Here is a 23,513-nt window from a genome sequence, read left to right as displayed (position 1 = left end):
GACGTTGGAAAAGGGACTGGAGACTGGTGTGAGGCAGGAGCTGACAGCCAACCAGGGAGGGCGCACCCTGGAATAGAGACCATGCGAGGTCTCAAGGGGGCTCTGATCAACCAGGAGAGCACGTGAACAAGGGGGTGGGCCACATGTTCAAGCACGAGTAGTCACGTGAGGAGGGGCCACGTGAAGACTGAAGCGATGGGGCCAGGAGCCCCCACAAGCTGAAGGGGCAGGAAGAACCCTCCCCTGGAGCCCTTCGAAGGACCACAGCCCCAGGCACCCTGATTGCAGATTCTGGGCCCAGAACGGGGAGAGCACATGTTCCTGTCTGTTTAGGCCAGTCTGTAGTCATGGGAGCAGCAGCCTCAGGAAATGCACCCCTCCTTGCCCACCTTTTGGGGCTTTGGGTTCTGGGAACAGCTGAGCCCTGTGCCCCCTCACAGGAGACCCCCTAGACCTCTCACTGCGGGGGCTCACAGGGGGTTCATCCCTGTGTCTGTGCCTCGGTCCGGTCTCTCACTGCCCCAGGGGCTCCTTGGCAGGGACAGTGCAGTGGGCACACCAGGGCAGGCTGCTTGGTGGGAAGGGCAGGCTACGTGGCTCAGGGCCTCCTCCCCTTGCCGAGCCAGCCCCCAGCTGCCGGATGATGCAGGGTACTTCACAGCCCCACCCTTACTTCCCCAGTCCTCCCCCTAATGCAGTGGTTCTCCACCTTCCTAATGCCGTGACCCTTTAATACAGTTCCTCATGTTGAGGTGACCCCAATTTCATTGTTACAAATTGAACATAATTAAAGCATAGTGATTAACCATAAAACATGTAATTATGTATGTGTTTTCTGATGGTCTTAGGCGACCCCTGTGAAAGGGTCGTTCGACCCCCAAAGGGGTCGCGACCCACAGGTTGAGAACCGCTGCCCTAATGAGTCCAGCCTGGGGCTCTGCTTCCTGGAGCACCTGGGTTGACAGGAGCCAGCAACTGGGTTGTGGTGCCCATATTCCAGATGCCAACACTGAGGCTCAGGGAGGGGGAGCAGAGGTTCCTAGCCCCAGCCCACCTCCCCCTCAACTCAGCCCAGCTCACAGGGGGCTACCCCAGCTGATGCCTGGTTGCCATGGTATTAGAGGAGGAGGAGGAGATTTCTGAGAAACAATCCAAAACACACACCAACTTCCTCACTCCCTCTCTCCAGCTTCAAAGCCTCCTTTTGTGCAGGTAAGTGGGGACCTCTTCCTGGCCAGGCAGCCGGGAGCAAAGGTCAAGGAGGCAGAGGGTCCACGTAGTGGGTTCTGGGACCCCAACCTCACCCAGCATCTTTCCCGGACCTGGGCTCCACGCCCTCCCACAGTTCCCAGACCAGGCGGGCTCCTTCCTGCCTCCCTGCCTTGCACATGCAGTTCCCTCCACCTCCAATGCCCTTCCTCATCCTTCAAATCCTAGCTCAGCTTTAACTCCACTGGAGAACCTTCCCTGAGCCACTTGGGGCTCCCCCTGCATCCTGCACCCACCCCAGTCACAGCTGTTTTCTGGATGATGTTCTCACGGGGCGGGGAGGTCTTGGGGATCTAGCTTTGCCGTTGTGCCCCAGCCCCTGACACAGACAGGTGCTCAGTAATTCCAGAAGGAAGGGAAGGGAGCAGAGAAACACCTCTCAGAGGACTGGAGAGGATCTGGACCGTGAGCACCTGGCCCAGGGCTGGGCCCGGAGCAAAGCCCCCTCACTCCCTTCCTGCCGCCTCCACTTGAGCTTGGGCTCCAGCACCTTCTGCCTCACCTGGTTTGGAGCCGGCTCAGGGGTCATCTCCATACCTGCAGGCCTCTGTCTGTTGCCCATTTGGGTGCAAGGTAGTCACACCAGGATGCAGCCGTGCACTTGACTTCATAGGAGGCAGTGTGTTTGGGAGAAAGGCCTCCATTCTGGAAATCCCAGACTGTGCAAACTTGCAAGGGCCCGAGGGCTGACCTTGAGCAGGGTTTTCACAGGAATACTTTCTGCAAACAAAGCCTTACCTGAGGGCCATTATATAAAACAGATGGAAACTAAGCTGCTCGGGGCGAAGTGGTTAAGTGGTGGGTGTTGAAGGCGCCTGGGAGAGGGGACCAGGGTCCTCTTTCCCCTGTAACTCTGGGTCCCGGGGAGATGGGGGTTGGGGTTACTCCTGGCGGTGGGATGGGGCGGCCAGGAGAGAGGGAGTGAGTGCCCTGGGGAGAGTCCAGTGGCTGAAAGTTACTGGTACAGAAGGGCTTTAGTATTTTCAGAACTGCGTGTTCATGCCAGTGTGGCTGGGCCAACGAACTCTTTCACAGCAAGAAGTCAGTCTATACAAACAAAAATGAAAATATGTCCTTGGAAAAAATCATAATGACTTCAACCTTTAATGTTCTCACAGTTTCTTTATTTTTAATCTTGAAGGAATATTTTAGGGGAAGTATCTCTTGTCTAGAGGAAATATTTATATGAGTTCAGCAATTCTATCAACTTTTTTCTTTTGTGAAATTCAAGTAAAATTAAAATTGTATCCAAAATATGATTATGGTTTTTTGTTTTTTAAATATTTTTATTGATTCCAGAGAGGAAGGGAGAAGGAGAGATAGAATCGATGAGAACCATTGATCGGTGGCTGCCTCCTGTACGCCCCCTACTGGGGGATAGAGCCTGCAACCTGGGCATGTGCCCTTGACCGGAATCGAACCCTGGACCCTTCAGTCTGCAGGCCGATGCTCTATCCACTGAGCCAAACCGGCTAGGGTGATTGTTATGGTGTTATAAAAGTATCTCTAACCCCTCCTCCCCCCCAAAAAAAGATTAAAATAAGATTGGGCTCCAGCCCACTATTTGCGTTTGTGTGTGTGTGTTTTGAAGAATTTGCTTTTGACAAAGATAAACCGAAGGATTTAATACAGTCATGTTGGGGGAATTCAGTTGTTCTTTTATAGGCGTTGAAGAACCAGAACAAAGCAACAGTCAGTTTCAAAGTGCAGCTCAACTCCCCCTCTGTTTGTTGTTCTGTTCATAAACATACAAGCTATTTTTCTTTCATTTGCACAGGACTCATGCAATATGGAGAATCCATAATAGGTTTAAACCAGATTTATAAATAAATGCGCAGAGTGGTGGTCAAGCCAGAGATCTTTGGCCCTAAGAAAAGATCTCAATGTCCCCGGCTGGAATACTTTTTAAAAGAAGAATCTCTTCAAAGGCCTAAAAGCCAACTGACTTGCCAGCGATAAGGAAAAGCAGCATCTCTTCCCTAAATTGTTAAAACCCTTAAAGGCATCTGAGATGCCCAATTGTTGGACAACAGGGAGGTTTAATCTCCACATAGGGAATGGGAACGATTCTCCATGGATGGCTCACTGTCTCCATGTCCAGACACAGGGGGGCTGAACACAGGGGAGGAGGGGAGCTGGGAAGTGATGCCAGAAAACTCTTATTTGGACCGGAAACCGCGACGCCAAAGGTGCTGTGAAACCGCTTGCCTGAAATATTGTTTTGATAAATAAGCCATATCCTTGTGGAATTGAAATCTCCAACTGTTCCACTGGCACGGACATCTCTGCAGTGACAGCACATGCCCCAGATTGTGGAGTTAACTTGAATTAAATTTCAGACATGGGGGAGCTAAGGGAGGGGGTGGTGGCAGTGGGAGGGTTACGAACAGTATGCTGGGGCTCTGATGTTGTCACAACCAGATGGCTTCAACTGTATCATTTAAACAAAAACAAACACATCCAGAAATAATGTAATAATGACAGGAGAGGCACGGAGTGGCTTCACCAGGACCTGAAATCCTAACAGCTTTGTACCCTCAGTCAAGTCCACGTTAGAAATTCCATAAAGATTGAAAAATCCTACAAGGGATCTTCTCCTGCCAGAAGCGTGGTGCCAGGATGGCTATCCCCGCCCCTGAGGACATATCCTCGAACTCACCAGCCCCAGGCCCATTGCTCTCCGAGTGAGGAAGAAAGCAAATCTCCGGTCTGGTTTGTCTTCCGGGAGCCTCTGGAGAGCAAGCGGCAAAGGCACCTTCCCAGAGCTTTGCTCTTGCTGTTCCCACAGGAGGAAGCTTCACCTCAGATCCATAGACACTTCAGAGAAGAAACTTCTTACAGTGACTGACCATCTTTTCAGGGCTCTACATTAGAACTGTCACTCAACAGTTCTGTGATCTTAGCATGTCACGTGATTTCTCTGGGTTTCAACATCTCTCATCTATAAAATGGGAAGATGCTATTTATCACTTGTCTCACCAAACATCAAGCTGTTGGGACGTTCCGATGAGATACTGTGCATGGAACGTTCGCTGAAAACTTGAGAATTGCTGAGCAAATGCAGTCACCTGAGGGACAGTGTGGGTGCAGGAGACTGTGTATGCCCTGATCCCGGGAACTGTGTGCTGATCTGGGGAGTGAGGACCGAGGCGGCACAGGGACAGCAGCCAGAACTTGGAGAACTGGGCAGTTCCTCACACAGGTGATGCTTAGAAGAACACTGAAGAGTGCAATGGATTGGTCAGTTTCCAATAAGCAAATCCTGTCTCTGATTATATTGGTAACAGATCTTATTTACTTCATTCCAGGGGTGGCAAGATAAATGAAAATTGGAATATTTGCAAAGGCTAAAGTCACTGAAGGGAACTGGAAGATGAAATATGTCGAGTTTCCATCTAAGTCAAATAACACATACCTTGGCCACATGGCCAATGCATTTCCCACTGTATCCCACCTTCCGACCCGCACTGCTATGACCAATGCAGAAGAGGAGCCCAGAGCATTCCTGAGAGCTCGCTGGGAATTCAGTTATCACATCAAGTCGGTGACAGAATCAATCAGAGATAATAACTTCCCTTTATTTAATTCCACATTCATGTCCCCTTGATCTTTTTATATTTCACTGGGAGGACACTGGGAGTAGGTCTTAGAATGTGTAGGGTGCAGAAAGCCCACTTCCATTACCTGTCTTGGCAGAGGCAGGAGCCTGATCCCCAGTAGGAGGTGGATTGTGAGATCTTCAAGGACAAGAGACTGGCAGATGCTGGTAGCTCACCAAGGAACCTGAGATTAGGGAGATGTAATAAACCCCACCGCTCAGACCTTTCAAACATTATCTCTGCAAACTGCAGATCAAACTAGGCCTTCAAAATCCCTTAAGGAACTCAGACCCAAAACACCAATCAGAGGAGTGAAACAAAAGACCAGAAATACCACACAGTACAAAATAGTCATTATTTATATTTTCAAAAAGAAAAAAAATTAACATTTGGAAGTTCTCTCCTGTAGGAAGAGGAGTGAATTGGAAGGAACAGGACTGGCTCCTATGCAGGTGCAGGTACGAACAGCTGAGCAATCGGGGTTGGGATTTTTTTCACACAGCATTAATAATAAAATTTCCTTTTCTTTTCTCTTCTTTTTATGTTTTGTGTTTTTGTTGTGTGTTTTTTTAGAAAAGGGGGGAGGAAGGAGAAATAAAATCGGAGAAAAATGCCAAAAAAACATTTTCCACAATATCTAAAATCAGAGAGCTATAGTTCTTGTCAAGACAGTATGAATTCTGGGTGAATTATTTTTTTTCCAGTTTCCAACACCAATAAAGATTTTTTGCAAAAGCCACCACATCAGAACACTCATCTTCCAGATCAAATAACCTCCTTCCCCTTTCGCCTTCGCTTGTCGTTTTTCATAAAGGGATAAAAGAATGCATTCTGTTCTTACAAACAGTAAGTGCTAACAACCAGAGAGCTCTTCTGATACTTGCATGGTGGTGAGAAGTTTTCACAAATTCCAAGTTTTAGCACAGTTGGATGGACTGAAATTTCTCTCAATATAAATAGTACTGGAATCCACAAGCTGATCTTTGAGAAATTCTGCAAAAATCCTTTCTTGTTTCCTCTTCTTCCCCTTCTCTTAAAACTAACGGTCCTTCTTTTTTTTCCTTTTTGCTCCAGGCACCTGACGATCTGTTCTGCTCAGTTAGATGCAGACAGATTTCTCCAAGTACCGCTGCAGGGCTGTCCTCAGGGCCAGCGCCTAACCGGATCCCCACAGGATCAGACTCGGTCGGGCCAAAGGGAACACAGTGACGCAGCAACAGGGTTTCATTGGGTTGAACAGCCCGAGTCCCGGCCTTCCCTCCCCCCATCCCCAAGGTTACTGAGTGCTGTTTTAAAAGTCTGGGGCCGAGATGCAGTCTTCCCCCCACAGTAGAGTCAAAGCTCCACAGATTGCGCTGTCTACCTGGTGGTCAATGGCAGCCACAGTGGCTGCTGCTTCTGGAAAATAAACCGAGTCTCACAGGCAGGATCTTAGGACTGCTTCAGGCGCTTGCGTGGAGGTCCCAGAAAGGGGCACTGTGCCGAAGCCAGAGAGCGGTATGCCTCAGCCACCAAGTGGGGATGTGACACCACCATTGCCTTCCACCCCGAGGTCTCCAAGACATCCGAGGCATGACTAGGAGAAATATGAGAGATGAGTTACGAAACGAGGGAGTGAAGGGTGGGTTAAACAGCCGCCTAGACAGCCTAATTTCCCAGAGTTTGCTGTAAAGGGTATCAATGCAAGTAACACTCAGATAGAAAATCCTTGATATGCATGAGAATTTGCTTGTTAGAGGGTATGCAGATCGCTGACCAGATTGTGGCTGTTGTGACTCTGAAAACCAGGACTTAGAGCTACTATATTACTAACTACAAGGTGAAATGTCCCTCAGGCTAGTCTCTACACTATCAAAGCTCTTTACATTTTTAAAATCCTCACCCCAGGATATGATTTACTGATGTTAGTGAGAGGGGAAGGAGGTGGGCGAGAAACATCGGTGTATGAGAGAATAAATGATTGGTTGTCTCCCATCCACTCACACAGGGGCTGGAACCCGAAACCTTTAGGTGCAGGGGATGATGCTTCAACCAGCTGAGCCCACCTGCCAGGGCTGTCAATGCTCTTTATGTTGCTAATGAAGAGACAAGAGACAGCTCAGAGCTTCCACCTGGCTCTGCCATTTCCTAGTGCCCTAACCACAGAGCAGATCAGAGCTGGGGTCTATCTGAATGAAAAGGAGGGGATACTACCCCAGTAGGAGATGAGCAGGAGGCAGCTGATCGATGATTCTCTCTCATCGATGTTTCTAACTCTCTATCTCTCTCCCTTCCTCTCTGTAAAAAATCAATAAAATATATTAAAAAAAAAAAAAAAAAGGAGGGGATACTAACCACACTTCCTTGAATGGTTCGATCTACAAAGCACCAAGCAAGTGTCCACCACAGACTGAGCACTCACTAGGACCATCACTTGGTGGTCTCTTTTTCCTCAATCGGTAACTCCTTCGAAACAATCTTACAAACAGCCTTAGAGGGCATGGTTTCCTGATTTGGGGCGTTTTCTGTGATGAATCATGTTCACTATTTGCCTGGCCACCTCTGAGACCAGCGGTCGCCAACCTTTCGGGCCTCACGGGCCACCAGTGGTCTGCTGACCACTGGTTGGCAACTGCTGTCTTAGACCCATCTCTGAGGTTGTTGTGAGAACTGTTGTTGTGAGGGTTTTATGAAACCTGCTCTTTTTTGGGTTTTTTCCAAACGCTGTTCCCCATCAGGCAGGGGAGTAGAACATGCCCCACTGGGAATTATTTCAGAAAGGAATATGGCCAGGTCATTTGTCATTTAAGGTTGAAGGAACAGATCTACTGGAATGAACATTTCTTTCTCTACTGATGACCCCTTCTCTTTTCCCCATTCCACAATGGACCATTAGATATATTTTACTAACTCATAAAAACACACTCCGTTCACCCAGAGATCTGCATGCCTTTCATCAGGCCAGTGAATGTGAAGGAAAGATGCTATCATTTGGGGAACACAGCACATTATCATTTTCATCAATCTGATCACTACATGGAAGTAAAACACCTCACTCAGCAATCAAATTAGACCCGTGAAAGCAAAACCCTCTTCCACACTGTCAAGATGAAGGAAAGATGAAAACTGTATTTACTACTAGAAGTTAATGAAGCTCCTCGTTTATTTTGTTCACTAATGCAGTCTTTTCACTTCTCCAGCTGCCCCAACTACCCTGGAAGAAGGACTCTGAAGATGCCAACTCACTAGTTGATGAAGTCCACGGCCTGCGTTTTCAATTGATCTGCGCTGTGGAGGTCAGCCAAGATGAGAATCTCTGCGGCGTTCTCCACAGAGAGGTTGCTGCAGAGGGCGTCCTCACACATGACCTTTAAGCGCTCCAGGGCGTACTGTAACACAAGCACTGCCGTCAGAACAGAACAGCTCTGGGCTGACCGCTCCTGAAGCTGTACCATCATGTAACAGAGACATGAACAAATCGCGCATTCAGTGAGAAGGCTACGACTGTAATTGTAAAACATAACCATACTCCAAATGCTGAGATGAAGACAGCTAAAATAACGTGCATACCTACCACTCCAGTTCTACAGTGTACCTAGGAGAAAAAGGGCAATTATGAAATAGACCCACATCCTCACGTTTACCCTGTCCCGATATTATTCAAGTGTTTCTTAAACCATCACTCCCTACCCTCACAATGACAGATCACTCTGCTTCGGGTCACCAGGGACATGACATGTTCAGTGTCTGCAGTCCTTTCATTCGGAGCCGCAGTAGGGTGAAGCAGTCACCGGCCTGGCAGGATATCCTGACTGGCCCACTGGGCTGTGGAAAGGAGCCTGTGGTGCTTTCACCAGCATCTCTGCCACGAGCTGTTCCTGAATGAGGGTCAACCCCAGCCTCCTTTCAAACAGAGGGTAAATGGAGTCCTATTTCACTGGGGTTGAGGTTAAGATTCTCAGGGTAGAAAAACAAAGCAACAAAGACCCTGGGATCCAGTTTCAGTCTAAAACTTCTTCCAAGTAAAGGGTATAAATATTTTGTAAATGAAAGTCTAGGTTAATATTGGGCACATTTCATTTAGTTGATTTGTTTTGACGCAACTGTACTCCTTGCTCTCAAATATGAGATTATGAACTTACTAAGGAACTTCAAGGACAAGGAGGAGGAAGGCATAAAAAGGAGGCACAAAATATAATGTCATTCATCAGTTCACAGGAAAGGGGTTTGGTTGGGGGTCTCCAGTCTCCCTACAGGTCCCATCTTAAGGAGCCTCAGAACTCAGTGGCATAATATTCCTCTAAGCTGAATCATGGCCATCAAACCAGGCCAATTTTATTTTTATGAATTCTGGGTGAGGAGGCATATCTGCTGGCACTTTGATCTCCTGCAGCAAAAAGAGAATTTTATTGGTTTTGGTACAGCTTTAATTTTTACATTTGAGTAACTGGAAAACAGTTTCCATGGAAAACAGGAATGACACTAGACAAGCAAGAAATTAGGTTTTTGTTTTAAAAGGCTGGGAAAGGTTTGGTAAATGTTCAGTTTTTACACAGTGCTGCACAGAATATTCCTCTTATCCTTTCTCAATACTTTCTTTTAAAAGGACTTTTGCTGTGAATAGCTCTGATCCCTACTGCATAATTAGACAAAAGTAGCCACTGCTGTCCCTTGGGGGACCAAGTTTTTTTCTTAATTATACTTCTGAAAAACCTGCCTAATGGCAGTACTTACCCGAGAGATTGAAATTGTGTCTCCCGGCCTGGCCAACGTGTTTTGTTTTGTTTTTGGTCTAATTACACATGTCCCCAGGAGACTGGGAAAGCTCAGAAGAAGCTGTTGCAGTCTCTTGGGTAAATTCTAGAGGTCTAGATCCTTCCATGAAAGATTTCTTATTCTGTTTTCCTGACGCTTACAACGACGTAGAAAGGTAAGAATATTTTCCAATAAGCTTGAAGCAAGGAGTGTCTAATGGGAAATTCTGAATGGAATTTGAAAACACACCCTTCAGTTATTTCTCATTCATAAATTTAAAGTACTGTTGTGATTCAACTGCTTTAGCTTTTAAAATCCCAACTTAACACATTGTACGGAAAATACCATTCTTAGAATGTCACTTCAGGCTGATCCCTATGCTCTGAGCTCTTATAGTAGTAGGTGCCCAGTAAGTTCTCTGGTTGAGGAGCAGAAATGAAAACCCAGGGACACATATGTCTAACCCTGGCTCTAAGAATATACAACTCTGAGCCTTAGTATTTCTGTCTAAAAAGTGGGCCTTTCGCCGAAACCGGTTTGGCTCAGTGGATAGAGCGTCGGCCTGCGGACTAAAAGGTTCCAGGTTCGATTCCGGTCAAGGATATGTACCTGGGTTGCGGGCACATCCCCAGTGGGAGATGTGCAGGAGGCAGCTGATCAATGTTTCTCTCTCATCGATGTTTCTAACTATCTCTCTCCCTTACTCTCTGTAAAAAATCAATAAAAATATATATTTTTTTTAAAAAAGTGGGCCTTTCAATGCTACTCACCTTTATGGGAGCTAGAAGATGAGAGGAAGATAAACGCCTGTGTGTAAGCACCAAGTGACTGCTTCAGTGAAAATTAAAGGGCAGATGAGTCAGAATCACTATAAAATTCGTATTTATAAAAAGCAGATATTGGGCGGAAGCCAGTTTGGCTCAGTGGATAGAGTGTGGGCCCTCAGACTTAAGGATCAAAGGTTCGATTCCGGTCAAGGGCATGTACCTTAGTTGCAGGCTCAATCCCTGGCCTGGTGTGGGTGAGTGCAGGAGGCAACCAATCAATGTGTGAGACACATCAATTCTTCTTCTCTCTCTGTCTCTCCCCCTCTCTCCCACTCTCTCTAAATATCAATGGAAAAAATATCCTCGGGTGAGGATTAACAACCACCACAAAAGCAGCAGGTATTGGGCTGTGTGCCTTCAACTTCCTCAGAGCTCACAATGTGTATTTCCTTACTGTCTCCACTGGAAGCAAGTTTCCTCTGGTCAGAGCTGAGCTAGACTGAAAGGGAATGGGATGTTCGCACTGCTTAACGGTACTACTTCAGTCTTGAAAGGTAATATGCAGGATACAGTATTATTCAATCCTTTTCATCTGTAGCATCGATTGGGTTTACATGCCTTATCCTCTACTAACACTCCAAAACGCTGATCAATAAAGATAAAACCTCCACGTAAATACAGTACTTTCCTCTGTCCTCAGGGATGCAAAGGAAGGTGGAAGTCCCATGAGCAAATCCTGAAAAGGCGCTAGTGCCCTTTCCTTGGAGCCAGAGCCAGCTCTGCCTCACATGGGCACTGCAGCATCCTGGCAGAAAGAAGGGACACTTCCAGCAGAGAACCATCTTTCTCAGAGAGTCTACTATTGGATGGGTTTAAGTCCTTTGACATTCTTGCCGCAACCCCCCTTCCCAACACAAGAAAAGCTCCCACAGGATAAACAGTAATCACCCCACCCCCGTCATACTTCTTTGGACCACAGGGCTTGGAGGACAGACAGGTCACTGAGCTCTCTTCAATGTGTTTATACAATGAAAGTCAGTTTCCCAAAGTGTGCTTTGGGGAAGACTAATCCAGGGGTGATCTTTCAGGAAAAGAATTCCAGAGTTAACTAAATTGGAGAAATGCTATGATAGTGCACATGAACATACTAAAGGTTCTGAGAAATCCTGCAATAAAATAGCAACAATACACAAAACCTCGCATTTGACTTGGTTAAACTCAGTGTTTCATTGGGATTGAGCCTGCAACTGAGGCACATGCCTCCCCCCCCCCGCCCCAAGCTTATTTTGGGAATCACTGGTCTGTTGTTTTAGGTAATCGCATTTCCTTGCTAAGATCCCATTTTCACTTTCACACTTTAACATTTCTCAAATCAAAATGTATCTTACAATCAAAGTATACATTTACTGTAGTAGTAGCTCTTATTTCCCAAAGAGATATTAATCATCTTACAATTTTGAGTATTTCAAAAACTACTTAGGGGAAAGTTAAAAATGCTAACCAGGACACTGGGAAAAAGATTATTCTCTTATTGAAAAAGTTTAAATAAAAGTTAATGAACCCAACAACATTTTATACATTATAAAGCCAACTTATAAATCCAAATGTGAGTCTTAAATATCACTATGGTTAAATCTGAGAGGTAATTTAGCAGACTTCTTCTTTTCCATATGTAGAGTGGCCATATATAATTTACCATTCAAAGCAGGATGCTTTTGAAAATAAAAAGGGTGCTTTCAATAATTGGGCTGCAGCACAAGTATGAAACAGGACTGTCCAGCCAAACTAAGATATGTGCTCATCTTACTTACAATGCAGCATAGAAGCGCCGCCATGAAACTCAAGAAGTTACAGAAACTCCTAGTTTTGTGATTATTTTTCTATTCCTATCTCACCTTGTCAGCAGCTGCCAGCAAATCATCAGCCATTTTGTCCAGGTTTGGAGCCTTCCCCGTGTAAATGAAGCACATCATTTCCTTAAAAACTTCAGGCTCCACATCATTGATTTCAACCCGATTCTATGCCAGAAAAACTGGAAGTCAGAAACATTCCAGCAAAACAAATTCCCTAAACAATTTTCATGATTTTAAGCTCTAGTGAGGAGAGAAGCTTGTATCATTTAAAACCTAACATAAATGAAAAATTGCTCTTTGCCATATTTGATTATAATATTCTCCATCATATGTACCACCTTTGTTTTCAAAGACAACTATAGCTTTCATTTTTTTACCTTTCTTTTCTTGAGTAGAAACACATGTCTAATACCCTCACCCCAAACCCTTTGGATGATCTGCCTGGGAGAGAGTGAGTCTCCTTTACCTAGAATCCTTCTGGACTACCTCTCTCCACTCTCACAGTGTCCCTTCAGGGAATTCGTAATCCATTTTAGTAACACAGTAAGAAAAGATAATTAGGAAAATAAAACTGCTGCCAAATTGGAAAACTCATCTGAATCTAGTCACCTAGCTAGAAGACATATTTTTATCCTGATACATACCTTTTTGCTCTCCTCCATTTCATGTTCAAACATGGCACTAAAAACTGGAGAACGAGCTAGAAAGTGAAAGGCAACAGAGACAAATGTGGTTATCACGTTGTAAATCACTCAGTTCTTCTGTTATGTAGAAGAGGTCATTTTCTTTGCTGTCACACTGGTATAGGAAAGGGTCTTAGCCTCAAATTATATCAGAATTATAAAATTCATTTCTTTTCATATTATGCCAGTAAGTTAGTAATTACAATAGTCAAAAAAAGAAAATGCTACTTACAAAATAATTTATTAGCTAGATTCCAAACATTCATGTTTTAAGGAAATTACTCAAATTTATCTATATGTTGGATGACAATGATATTCTCTGGGTAGATTTTGGGGTTTAACTGGAAGGTCCTTTAGGGTTCTAAGCAGGATGTCTTGATACCTACATTTTTGCCTGGAAAAAAGACACCTACTTTCCCCACATCCAGGGACCACACAGCAAGGAGGCCCAGAACAAGGCTCAATGGCATCCACTAACTAGATGAAACGCATGCTCATTTACGGCAGGTTTTCTGGTCCTTCCAGCCTTGCATTCTCAACAGAGATGATAACTTCCCAAAGAGGCAAGAAAAAGAAATCTTAGGGATTACATCGTTTGTAGCCCTTCAAAGCTCAACCCTAATAAAAAATAAAAAAATGAAATAAAATTTAAAAAAAGCTCAATCCTACCTAACAAAATCTTATTCCTTAGTATTTAATGTCTCTCATTGGGGATAATTTAATTTTTCCCCGAGGGGTGGGAATAATGAAAAAAGGTTAAGAAGCAGTGTTCTAAGTCATGCCCAATTCTAGTCTAATGAACACTATAAATAATAAGTAAACTTAATTTCAACCATGAAAGTAATAAAATGGCTAAGAACTCAAATCTTATCATGTTGTCCGACAATCAGGGATTTGGTGAAAGTTAAGACTACCAATCTCTAACTGAGAGAGGAAGAACAGATGGAATATATACAGGACTTTGAGCTAACAGGTAACTGGAACTTTCACTTATAGTTTATGTTAGGAAGGACTCATTTTAGATCTGCCATTTTTTAACCACACATCTTGGGCAAATCACTAAACCCTCTGAGCCTCAATGCTTTAAACTATTCCAAAGGATATTAATTCTCCTTGTTCATATCTCAGAAGGGCTACAGACTAAAAGGCACTAAATAAACACATTACAGAAATTGAAGACTAAAGGGTTGGTGATTTTAATAAAGAGGGAAGTGTCCAAAGCAGTGATATGCTTAGAGGGTCATCATTGGATAGACAGAAACTGAGGTTATGAAATAAATAAAATCACCCAGGGAGAATAAGGACAATGAAAAGAGAACTGAGAGAACACCAATGTTTAAAAGGATGCGTGAAGAAGAGGGAGGCCACACATCAGAGGTAGCCAGAGAATCAGAAGAAAACTAGAATAAAGGAGCCAAATAATATATGAACGAGAGTCTCTCAAATGTAAGAAGTAGCCGGCCATATTACTTTGGAAAACTGCTTTCATTGCATGTAGATGAACTGAGGACAGTGAGAGGAGACAAGTTGAGACAGTAAATGTGCTAACTTAAGAAATTTAGCTCTGAGAGAGAGAGAGAGAGAGAGAGAGAGAGAGAGAGAGAGAATATGAATGAGAATGAATAACTAGGGGGAGTAGCCTGAGCCTGTTTATAGATTGAGGGTAAACAGGCAATAGGAGAAAGAGAGTTGATGAAGATGCCAGATAACAAGGGTATAAGTGGCAGAGTAAGAAGAAGAAGGAGGCAGCATGGGATATGAAACAGAAGTAGAAAGTACAGCACTCTGGACACAAGGAAGAACACCCCTTCCACCAAGAATGCAGGGAAAATGCAGGTAAGGTGAGAGGCAAGAGCTAAGGGACAGGGCCTCAATTTTCTCTTGGAAGAAGTAGCAAGGTCATCTTTTAGGAGTTGGAGATTAAAGGAGAGTAGTGAAGTTTTGAAGTAGCTATTGTTGAGAAAAAGAAAGGGAGCTGACTAACTGTAGGAAGAGTTCTTGGCAGTGCTGAGGGCCCAGCTGAGTATGGAGCGCTAACCTAAGAGTTGATGACTTTCTTTAGCAATACACGGTAACATCTAGTTCAGAGAGGGAACAGAAAGATGGTTAGATTGAGCCAGGTGTGTATTTTAGAACAGAGCTGAGAATCTTGGTAAGAAATTTGTTGCTGAAAGTTCATGCTATTTCCTTTTATGTCTTATGGCCTGAATAGAAGTCTGCGGCTGGCTGCTATGCTTTCACGTGAAGTCAAGTCAACCCTGCCTTGTCAGTTCCCCTCTGTGTCACTCTTTCTCGTCTCAAAGACAAAGGGCCTATTATTAGAATAAGACCTGATCCTCCGTGTCACTGGCAATATTCTTATCCTTCTGATATGTTTATATGGAAGAGAAGGCTAAGATCTCCAGGGCAGGGGACTTAACTGAACGTAGTTTATCCTGAGTCCAGAATCCTCTCTGTTATATCCTAAGTCCCTGTTTAGGAACTAATACTTGATCCTAAGCAGTGTTTTGACATCTGTTTTCTAGGTGCAAAGGCATTCAATACATATCATCATCCATTCCTTGAAAATGGTGGCCTAAGTCCACTACAGAGAGGAAGAATAGAAATACCATTTTTATGCAGAGTTGCCTTTTTGATTATGACAACTAATGTCACCACAATATAAAAATATATTTAGTTGCAATTTTTTTTCACTAGTTCAAAAGGCTGAAGTTATTCAACAGGTCATTATGCGGCCACTGGTTTGCCTTGTTTCACCAAAACGAACGCTCCCTACGAATAGATACTAACCTGCTAAGATAGCTTTGTGAGCCTGGAACTCCTGGCCAGCAACACACAAACAACAGTCTGTGAACCGGGAATTCTCCCAAAGTCCTCCTAACTCATCTGCCAACCGGCACTCGGGAACCTTCACCATATTCATGGTATTCTGGCCAGAAATGTTGACGGAATCTTGCACCACACTCACCTGTAAAGACAAGGAAACAGTCCAAAGCTTTTGTTATCAGGAATTTTCTTCCCAGCAGGAAGAGAGATGATTTATACCTCATTCAGATACTAGCGTTAGTCATATTCTCTTGAAACCATCTCCACAAATCAAGGCTTTATCCTCTGGATCACGTAATTTTCAATCTATCACAGTTATACTTGGTCTGCACCATCTCAGGAAAATAGGGAGAAAGCCCCACAAATCTCCTTCTCCTCCAACTTCTAATAAGCCTCACCTCCCCTTCCCTGAAAACCTGGGCAAAACCATCAGAGGGAAAAACTAAAAGAAACAAATGTTAAACCTCAAGTATTTACCTTATTCTGCCTTAAGGTTAAATACAAAGAACTCCTATAGAAACTACCATTTAAATTAAACTCTTCAGAGAGAAAAATCTAGTACACCTAAAAGCATTTCACTTACTTTAGTTAGGTCTGGAACATGAAAATAAAATGCAACTTCCATAGGGCCTGGTAAATAATTGGTACTTCCGTGCAAGTGTTAATTTAATGAACAGGACTAGGCTTGGAAGATCTTTCTGGCAGAGATAACTGTGTGGGTATCCCACACCATTTATGCCCTTACTCAGTCATTTGTGACAATGAAATACAAGACCGCTGGCTCCTGCTAGACTTGCACTCATAGCTTTGGAACAGAATGAGAAGAACAAGTTTAAAGAGGGATCCAACTTGCCACATGGCTTCAGCAGCAGGTTTTAACCAGTTGAATTAACAGTTCAGTTTAGATTTAAAACAAAACAAAACAAGGTAACTTCTAGATGGGTCAGTGAAAGGTAAATTTGTTAGTATACCAAATACAAGAATTTATAAATCATATAACATTACAAAATAAATGTAAGTTACCAAACTGAAGCAGATCAGTCTTCTGCCTAGCAATCACTGCTATGCTTCATCTCCTACATCATAATAGGTTAGAAATGTTAAAATCAAAGCAGAATTCATAAACCTTGAGAATCAGCTCCCCCATGTTGCTATTCTGATAAGTTAGTTGAGAAAGGCAGCTTAGGAACATCCTAAATGACCCAAATTTCTTTTAACCTTCAAGATAGAAGTCATCCCTTAAATGCAGTCATAAACCCCGAGGCAAAGTTAATGCCCCATCCAAATGACCCGCAGTCCCTTCTGTGCTGGAGTGAGATATTTATTACCAGGTCGAGAAATTTATTCATTTGTTTAAAACGAGCTGTTATAGTCTTGAGCAATGAAGCAGCCAAGTTAATCAATTATGAATGTGCTTAGCATTAGCAGCACATTTATCAGAGCCAGATTATAACATTATTTTAATAGCCTGAGACCCAGCACAAACTACTGCACAGATCCTCTCTTGTCCTGTGTAAGATCTCTAATTTGGGTCAGCCATTCTCTCATATTAACACTCTTATTTCTTTGATATAATATTAATATCAAAGTAGAAAATGCCTGTTTCCAGTGATAGCTTAAAAATACTGATGATTAATTTATTTTAAAAAAAGGAAAAGACCAAGTAAATCCAACTTCCTCATAAAGAAAGGCAGGACTCTCTTGGGATGACCAATGAAGGGAATGGAGAATGCTTTTGGCACTAGGTCCTAAGCGTGAATTAAACCAGGCTGACAGGAGCCCAAAGTCATTAACACTTGATGGCAATTTACTAGTCTGAGTAAAATGAATTGGCAAGAGATAAGGTGAATTTCAAACTATGGTTACCACAGACCCTCTGCTGGTTAGATGCATGCTTGGTAATAAGTGGGGCACCCAAAACTGTGACTCCTCTTGCAGGGACAATTCCTCTCTCTAGACACAAGTAGGAATGCACAAGAAGGAGAATGTACCTTTACTGTCTGAGCCAGACTTGTTCTGTAGATATATGGATGCCTGGAGTCTCCAGAGTTCTGAATGTCTGGCACCTCTTACCAACATTAAATACGCTTAATTAAAAATAAATTTTAAATGGCATTCACAAATGAGTCTTCAGAGCCCAAACTTTTAACTTAGAAAGGGATTGTTTTCCTCTGCAAATGATGCTGCTAAAATGAAACCATTTTGAGAAAAACTAAAGATTTTTTTAATGCCTATAAAGTTGACTATGGAGACTCATTCAGAATTACAGCTGCGAAGATGACGTGACTGTGACATTTATGCCGTCTTACAAATGACTGCATGAAAATGTCTCAGGAAGGCTGTATAACCCTCTAAATTTCAAGCTGTAAAAGGGCCTCACTTTTAAAGTCAATTACTTTTCTTAAAAAATAATATTTCATAAAAGACTAAAGATTGTGCCAATTCCTGAATATTTTACTTAAACATAAAAAATAAAACCAATGGAAATATTTTTTAACTTCCATATCATTAACACAATTGAGGGGGGGAAAGACTCTGCATATAGATTGTTTATAGCAGCAGCACTGTTTCTAATCAAAAGACTAGCAACAACCTAAATGTCCATCAACAAGAGAATAAACTGTTGCCTATTCACACAAATATTACACAGCAGTAAAAATGAATGAACAGTAGTTACATCCACAATATAAATTTTAGAAACATAATGTGAAAAGAACAAGTCCTAGATGACTACATACTTTCTGACACCAACTTTATAAAGCTCAAAACCAATCAAATGAAAACAACATATTATTCAGGCTACAAATAATATATGAGGAGATAACATATAATTCAAAATAGCTCTTTAGTATTTACTGAGGGGGGAAGACAACAGGTTTAAGGGTTAGGGGAGAAACATACAAGTTAATTCCAAGTTACTGCTGGGTTGGCTGAAGTTTACTACATTATTATATTTTATAACCTACTAGAGGCCCGGTGCATGAATTTGTGCACAGGTGTAGTCCCAGTGGCTGGGGGGGATGGGCCGCTGGTGGTTGGCGGTCTAGTCCCGCCCCTGATGGGGGTAGGGTTGACCAGCACCGCCCCCTAGTCGAACTCCCAGTTGAACTCCCAGTAGAATTCCCAGTTGAGGGGACAATTTGCATATTAGCCTTTTATTATATAGGATAATAATGTTACACATTAAATCACCATTTTCGTAGGACAAAAACAATCAAATATTGGCATTTTCACACAGTTCAACTAAAATATCCAAATAATTCATTAATAACAATAAAAAGAAAAAAATAAATAGATCCACACATTTAAAATTTGGCAAAAATCATATTCCGAGGCTATGAAGGGATATTCTATGTTTGAGAAGGAAAGAAATGTTTTAAGAGTTAAGTAGTATCTCCTGGCTTGCGTGGTTCAGTGGTTGAGCGTCAACCTATGAATCAGGAGGTCATGGTTTGATTCCCAGTCAGGGCACATGTCTGGGTTGTGGCTTGATCCCCAGTGGGGGGGCATGCAGGAGGCAGCTGATCAATGAATCTCATCACTGATGTTTCTCTCTCTCCCTCTTCTCCTTTCCTCTCTAAAATCAATTAAAAAATATATTTTTAAAAGAGTTTAGTAGCATCTAGATCAGGGGTGGGCAAACTTTTTGACTGGAGGGCCACAATGGGTTCTTAAACTGGACAGGAAGGCCGGAACAAAAGCATGGATGGAGTGTTTGTGTGAACTAATATAAATTCAAAGTAAACATCATTACATAAAAGGGTACGGTCTTTTTTTTCAATAGTTTTATTCATTTCAAAGGGACCGGATCCGGCCCGGGGGCCGTAGTTTGCCCACGGCTGATCTAGATATTTCCTATTTCAACTTTAATTGCAACATTACAAAGAAACTCTGAAATCTTCTACCTATCAAAGGCACATACAACGAAGGTGGAATATGTGCATCTTTATTGCTAACAGCTACTTGTTTTCAATATAAGAAATGGAGGGAAGGGTCAACAGAAGCTAAAAGTAGATTTTCAAGTAGATTTTTCAAGTAGATTTTCCGTGGTCCAAATTATTAAAAGTGTAAAGCTTTCATGATTCTGTTTCATTACCAAAATAAATACTCTCTGTTAAGAAAACCTGGTAGAGCCCATGTTTCCCTGGGTAAATAGCATTTAGCTCCACTTAGCGTGGCACAGCAGCCTAGAGAGAGAAAATGGAGAGCTGACACTAATTTGCTGCACAATGTTAGGAAAAAATTACCTGACCTCTCCAGGCACCGCTTCTCTCCCCAACAACATGAAATGAAGATAATAGAACTAACCTAGCTCAAAGGATTGTAAAAATAGACAATTCAAGGAATACTTTGAAAATGCTTCCAAATACATTAGCTAAGCAATATCATCTTGGAAGAATTGCCACATTTCCTAATAGTCAGACAAAAACATCACTGAAAATTGAATGTGAACCCAGCGTGGCACATAATAAACAAGACCATACATTTGGCATTTTCAGAGTTTGCAATCTAATTTCATTTAAATATTCATTAACAGTAACATTTCTAAAATAAAGCCCAAACATACAAATGTGCGATTCTTAGTCTTGCACCTTAGGATGAATTCCCTCCTGCAGCCTCTGGGAATATCAAAAAATATTTTAAAATTAATGAAACAACTATACTTATTGCATCATGACAGGACAGACATGTATCTGGGCCAAAGACTGATGAGGAATGGAACAGTGGAGTATTCATAATCTAAATTTGTACGAGGGCATCAACTTCACAAAGCCTCGAATAATAACAAAATACTATCTAAACCAATAATAAATAAAATATGAATATGAACTAAAATAAACATATATTTTCCCCCCATTGATAAAAGGAAGCAACAGGTCAAAGGGATAGGACTTACACCAAAGAATAATCTAGCTTTGTAAAGCGCTAAAAACTCAGATGAGCTGTATATATTTTTAAAACCCACACATCCAACACATACCCCCATGCAACTGTCTTGCAATGCTGAATGCTACTAAGTCCACAGAGAGCCTTGGAACAGAAACGAGTCTCACTAGGCACAAGCCCAAGTATGATAAGCAACACTCAGCACCTGTGGCCAACACTGAAGTGTGAGAAGAACAGATGGCATACCTGGTCCGATGGTAAGAAACTGATGGCATCAGCAGAACCCAGCAGACGTTTCCCTGTTCAACATCTCCTCACTTCCAAAGTGTCATCTCACTTCCCTTCTAAGTCAGTAAGGCAAATCTAAACTTAACCACAGCATTTCTCCTAAGAGAATTTTATATGGGGAAGCGAAGGGGGAGAGGGCGCCTCAGTCTTAACTACAGGATGAGAGATTGCCAAGTGAGGGCAAGACAACTGGTCTCCAAATCAACAATGTCCATATAAAAGGTGGAGCAGATATGGGGCGGCAGGGGGGAGACAGCATATGAGAAAAGGCTGGACCCACTGTGGACTTAAAAATAATGCAATAAAGGCACTGCCTAAAACACCAGATGCAATATTTAGAGGAGATATCTTTCTTCAGAGAACAGTTAAGATTGGCTTTCATTTCCAAGAGAAATTAGAATTTTCCACTACATTTAAATTTTTCTGAAATTTAGGTCTTTAAGATAGGTGAAGATTAAATTGATGGTCTGTTTATATAACATTTAACTTCATACAAAACCACCTAGTTGTATTCATTTCTTACTTGGGCAACTGAGTATGTAACTAGTTAGATTTACATGGAATTCAAATTTAACGTTCATCAGACAAAAAACAACTGCAACAATTTCTGTATTTACCTAGATGTCATCCTGTTAGTATTTCCTTCTTTTATTATAAGGCAGCTATTATGAAAACTGCATTTTACATATTCAGTGTAATATCTTAATAAATGATGCTTCCAAAATTTCCTAACCATGAGGTACTATTCTGTGGAAATAATTAAGCTGTGACTCAGAAAAAAAGCCAGCTACCACTGGCCAGTCCTCTTCTACAAAAGGGCATGATTCCTAAGGGACACCCTCCCCGGCTGCACAGGTGGTGACATGCTTTGGGACTGTCATTAACTCACAGTGCACGCCTATTACTTGACAGAACAACTGTAGGAACTTGCCTGCACCCTCCCCGGGAAAATACAGTGGTCATTCTCGTCAAGCGCTGCTGCTCAGGAAGTGGCTTCTTGACCATACAATGTATAGGAAACACTGCCATCTAAGTTGACTAGAGGTTTTATTCGTTTATTACACTGTGAGCTTATGAATATTTATAAATGTGTTGATAACAGCATGAAATGACTTCTTAGTAAATAGTCATTAAAGAAACCACTTTCCAACTCACTCTCAGTTTGGGAATTTTACTTCAAGACTTCTCTTGTAAACCTAAAAAAGGCTTTTAAGTTGTTGGTGAGAAGGACTTGCCTAACAGACTACAGATAACTCTCAGCTATTATGAGTTAGAGAGCTTTATATAACCTTCACTCTAGAATAGAGGACTCTCACCTTCCTATTTCACAATTACTCTAGCAAGACAATCCAGAGACATTCAACTCCTGATAAGTCATCCAGTTCAAAGAGCAGAAAAGAAAAGTGATCTACAGTCAAACATATGTGGACTTCATACTCAAGGAGAAGCCATAAAGTTTAAGGAACAAATATACACATATATTTGCTGGCCATTCTCCTCAGCTTGAAGTAACAGTCCTTCCAAATACTATCTGAAAAACCCCGCCAAGAAAAAGCCAGAATCCTGACCCAAGCAATTCAAAAATCATAAATACCAAGATTGTACACAATCTTTGTTTTGAAGAACAGTAACAAGTGGAAAGCTAGATGCCCAACAACCTTGAAATCACGGCAGTTTTCAACCAGTCACATCAATAACGTTTGTGCAACACCATTCCACCTGGGGGTTCTTCCCATTCTCTATTCCTGATACAATACGATTAAATCGGCCACTACTGACCAGGCCTGGGAACGGCTAGTCTCACAGTGGGGAAGAAGCACTCACCTCACAGAAGAGGGTAAGCTTGTCATCAGGGAGAAGCCCGTTGGCTTCATCCAAGAGAAAATCTCTACGGATGAATTTTTTGAATCCCCAGTCTTTGCCTTGCACAAACCTATATGCCCGTTGACTCTCTGAGGTGAAAAAAAAGTTATATTTAGGGTTACTCAAAAAACCAGATCAAATCTATAACTTGTCAGTGTATGAAGTTGCTGGATGTGAAAATAAAGAATCAAACAAAGAAGAGAACATTTACCCATAGCTTTGGTTTCTTCTCCCTTGGCATTCAGGATGGAGAATTTGAATTTTGCCCGAACTTCACTCTTTGGACAGCTAACCAGTAACAGGTAAAGTGACAGGTAATCTTTGCTTTCTTCATCTAACCCTTTTGGGTTTACTCTCAAACACCTGCCCAAAACAGATAGGGGGGGAAAATGTTGAAAACATCCATGCTTTATAGGCTGGTGAAGTGATAGGAGAGAATCAGAACATCAGAATCAAGAGAGGGAGATGTTTAAAATATAAACAAGCTCAGGCCCCATAACCAGAAAATTCTGATTTAGTAGAATGACTACTTCAGAGCCACTTTTTTAGAGCAACCTGAGTCAATTAGAATCTGACAACACATCCCTTACATCCCTGCCTCTTTCCCCATAATCTCCCAAATCACTTTTACCCCCTAAAATATTTTCAAAGTCAGGCTATTCTAATTCTCAATCTCAGGAGAAGCAGCCCCTAATTTTGTTGGGACTGTGGTGAAACCATGAAAAAAATGTCAACAAGCCCTTA

The 23,513-nt window shown here is 42.5% G+C and overlaps 1 protein-coding gene across 2 annotated transcripts in view; it reads right to left on the bottom strand.

Moving 5' to 3' along the window:
* Positions 1 to 5,209: 5,209 nt before the first annotated feature.
* The window catches only part of SPOP (speckle type BTB/POZ protein), a 71,776-nt gene continuing 53,472 nt past the window's right edge, over positions 5,210 to 23,513 (bottom strand). For both annotated transcript variants that reach the window (XM_081109713.1, XM_081109714.1), the window contains 7 exons: positions 22,981 to 23,132; positions 22,731 to 22,858; positions 15,696 to 15,873; positions 12,867 to 12,922; positions 12,265 to 12,387; positions 8,094 to 8,236; positions 5,210 to 6,444 (listed from right to left, as the gene is read on the bottom strand). In XM_081109713.1, the coding sequence (XP_080965839.1) occupies positions 6,300 to 6,444; positions 8,094 to 8,236; positions 12,265 to 12,387; positions 12,867 to 12,922; positions 15,696 to 15,873; positions 22,731 to 22,858; positions 22,981 to 23,132 (925 nt within the window). In that variant the 3' untranslated portion in view covers positions 5,210 to 6,299. The remainder of the gene's footprint in view (positions 6,445 to 8,093; positions 8,237 to 12,264; positions 12,388 to 12,866; positions 12,923 to 15,695; positions 15,874 to 22,730; positions 22,859 to 22,980; positions 23,133 to 23,513) is intronic.

The sequence above is a fragment of the Myotis nattereri genome (genome assembly GCF_964212035.1).
Source record: "Myotis nattereri genome assembly, chromosome: 16".
Classification (NCBI taxonomy): domain Eukaryota; kingdom Metazoa; phylum Chordata; class Mammalia; order Chiroptera; family Vespertilionidae; genus Myotis; species Myotis nattereri.
The sequence above is the reverse complement of the archived record's forward strand: the minus strand, read 5'-3'. Positions and strand labels throughout refer to the sequence as shown.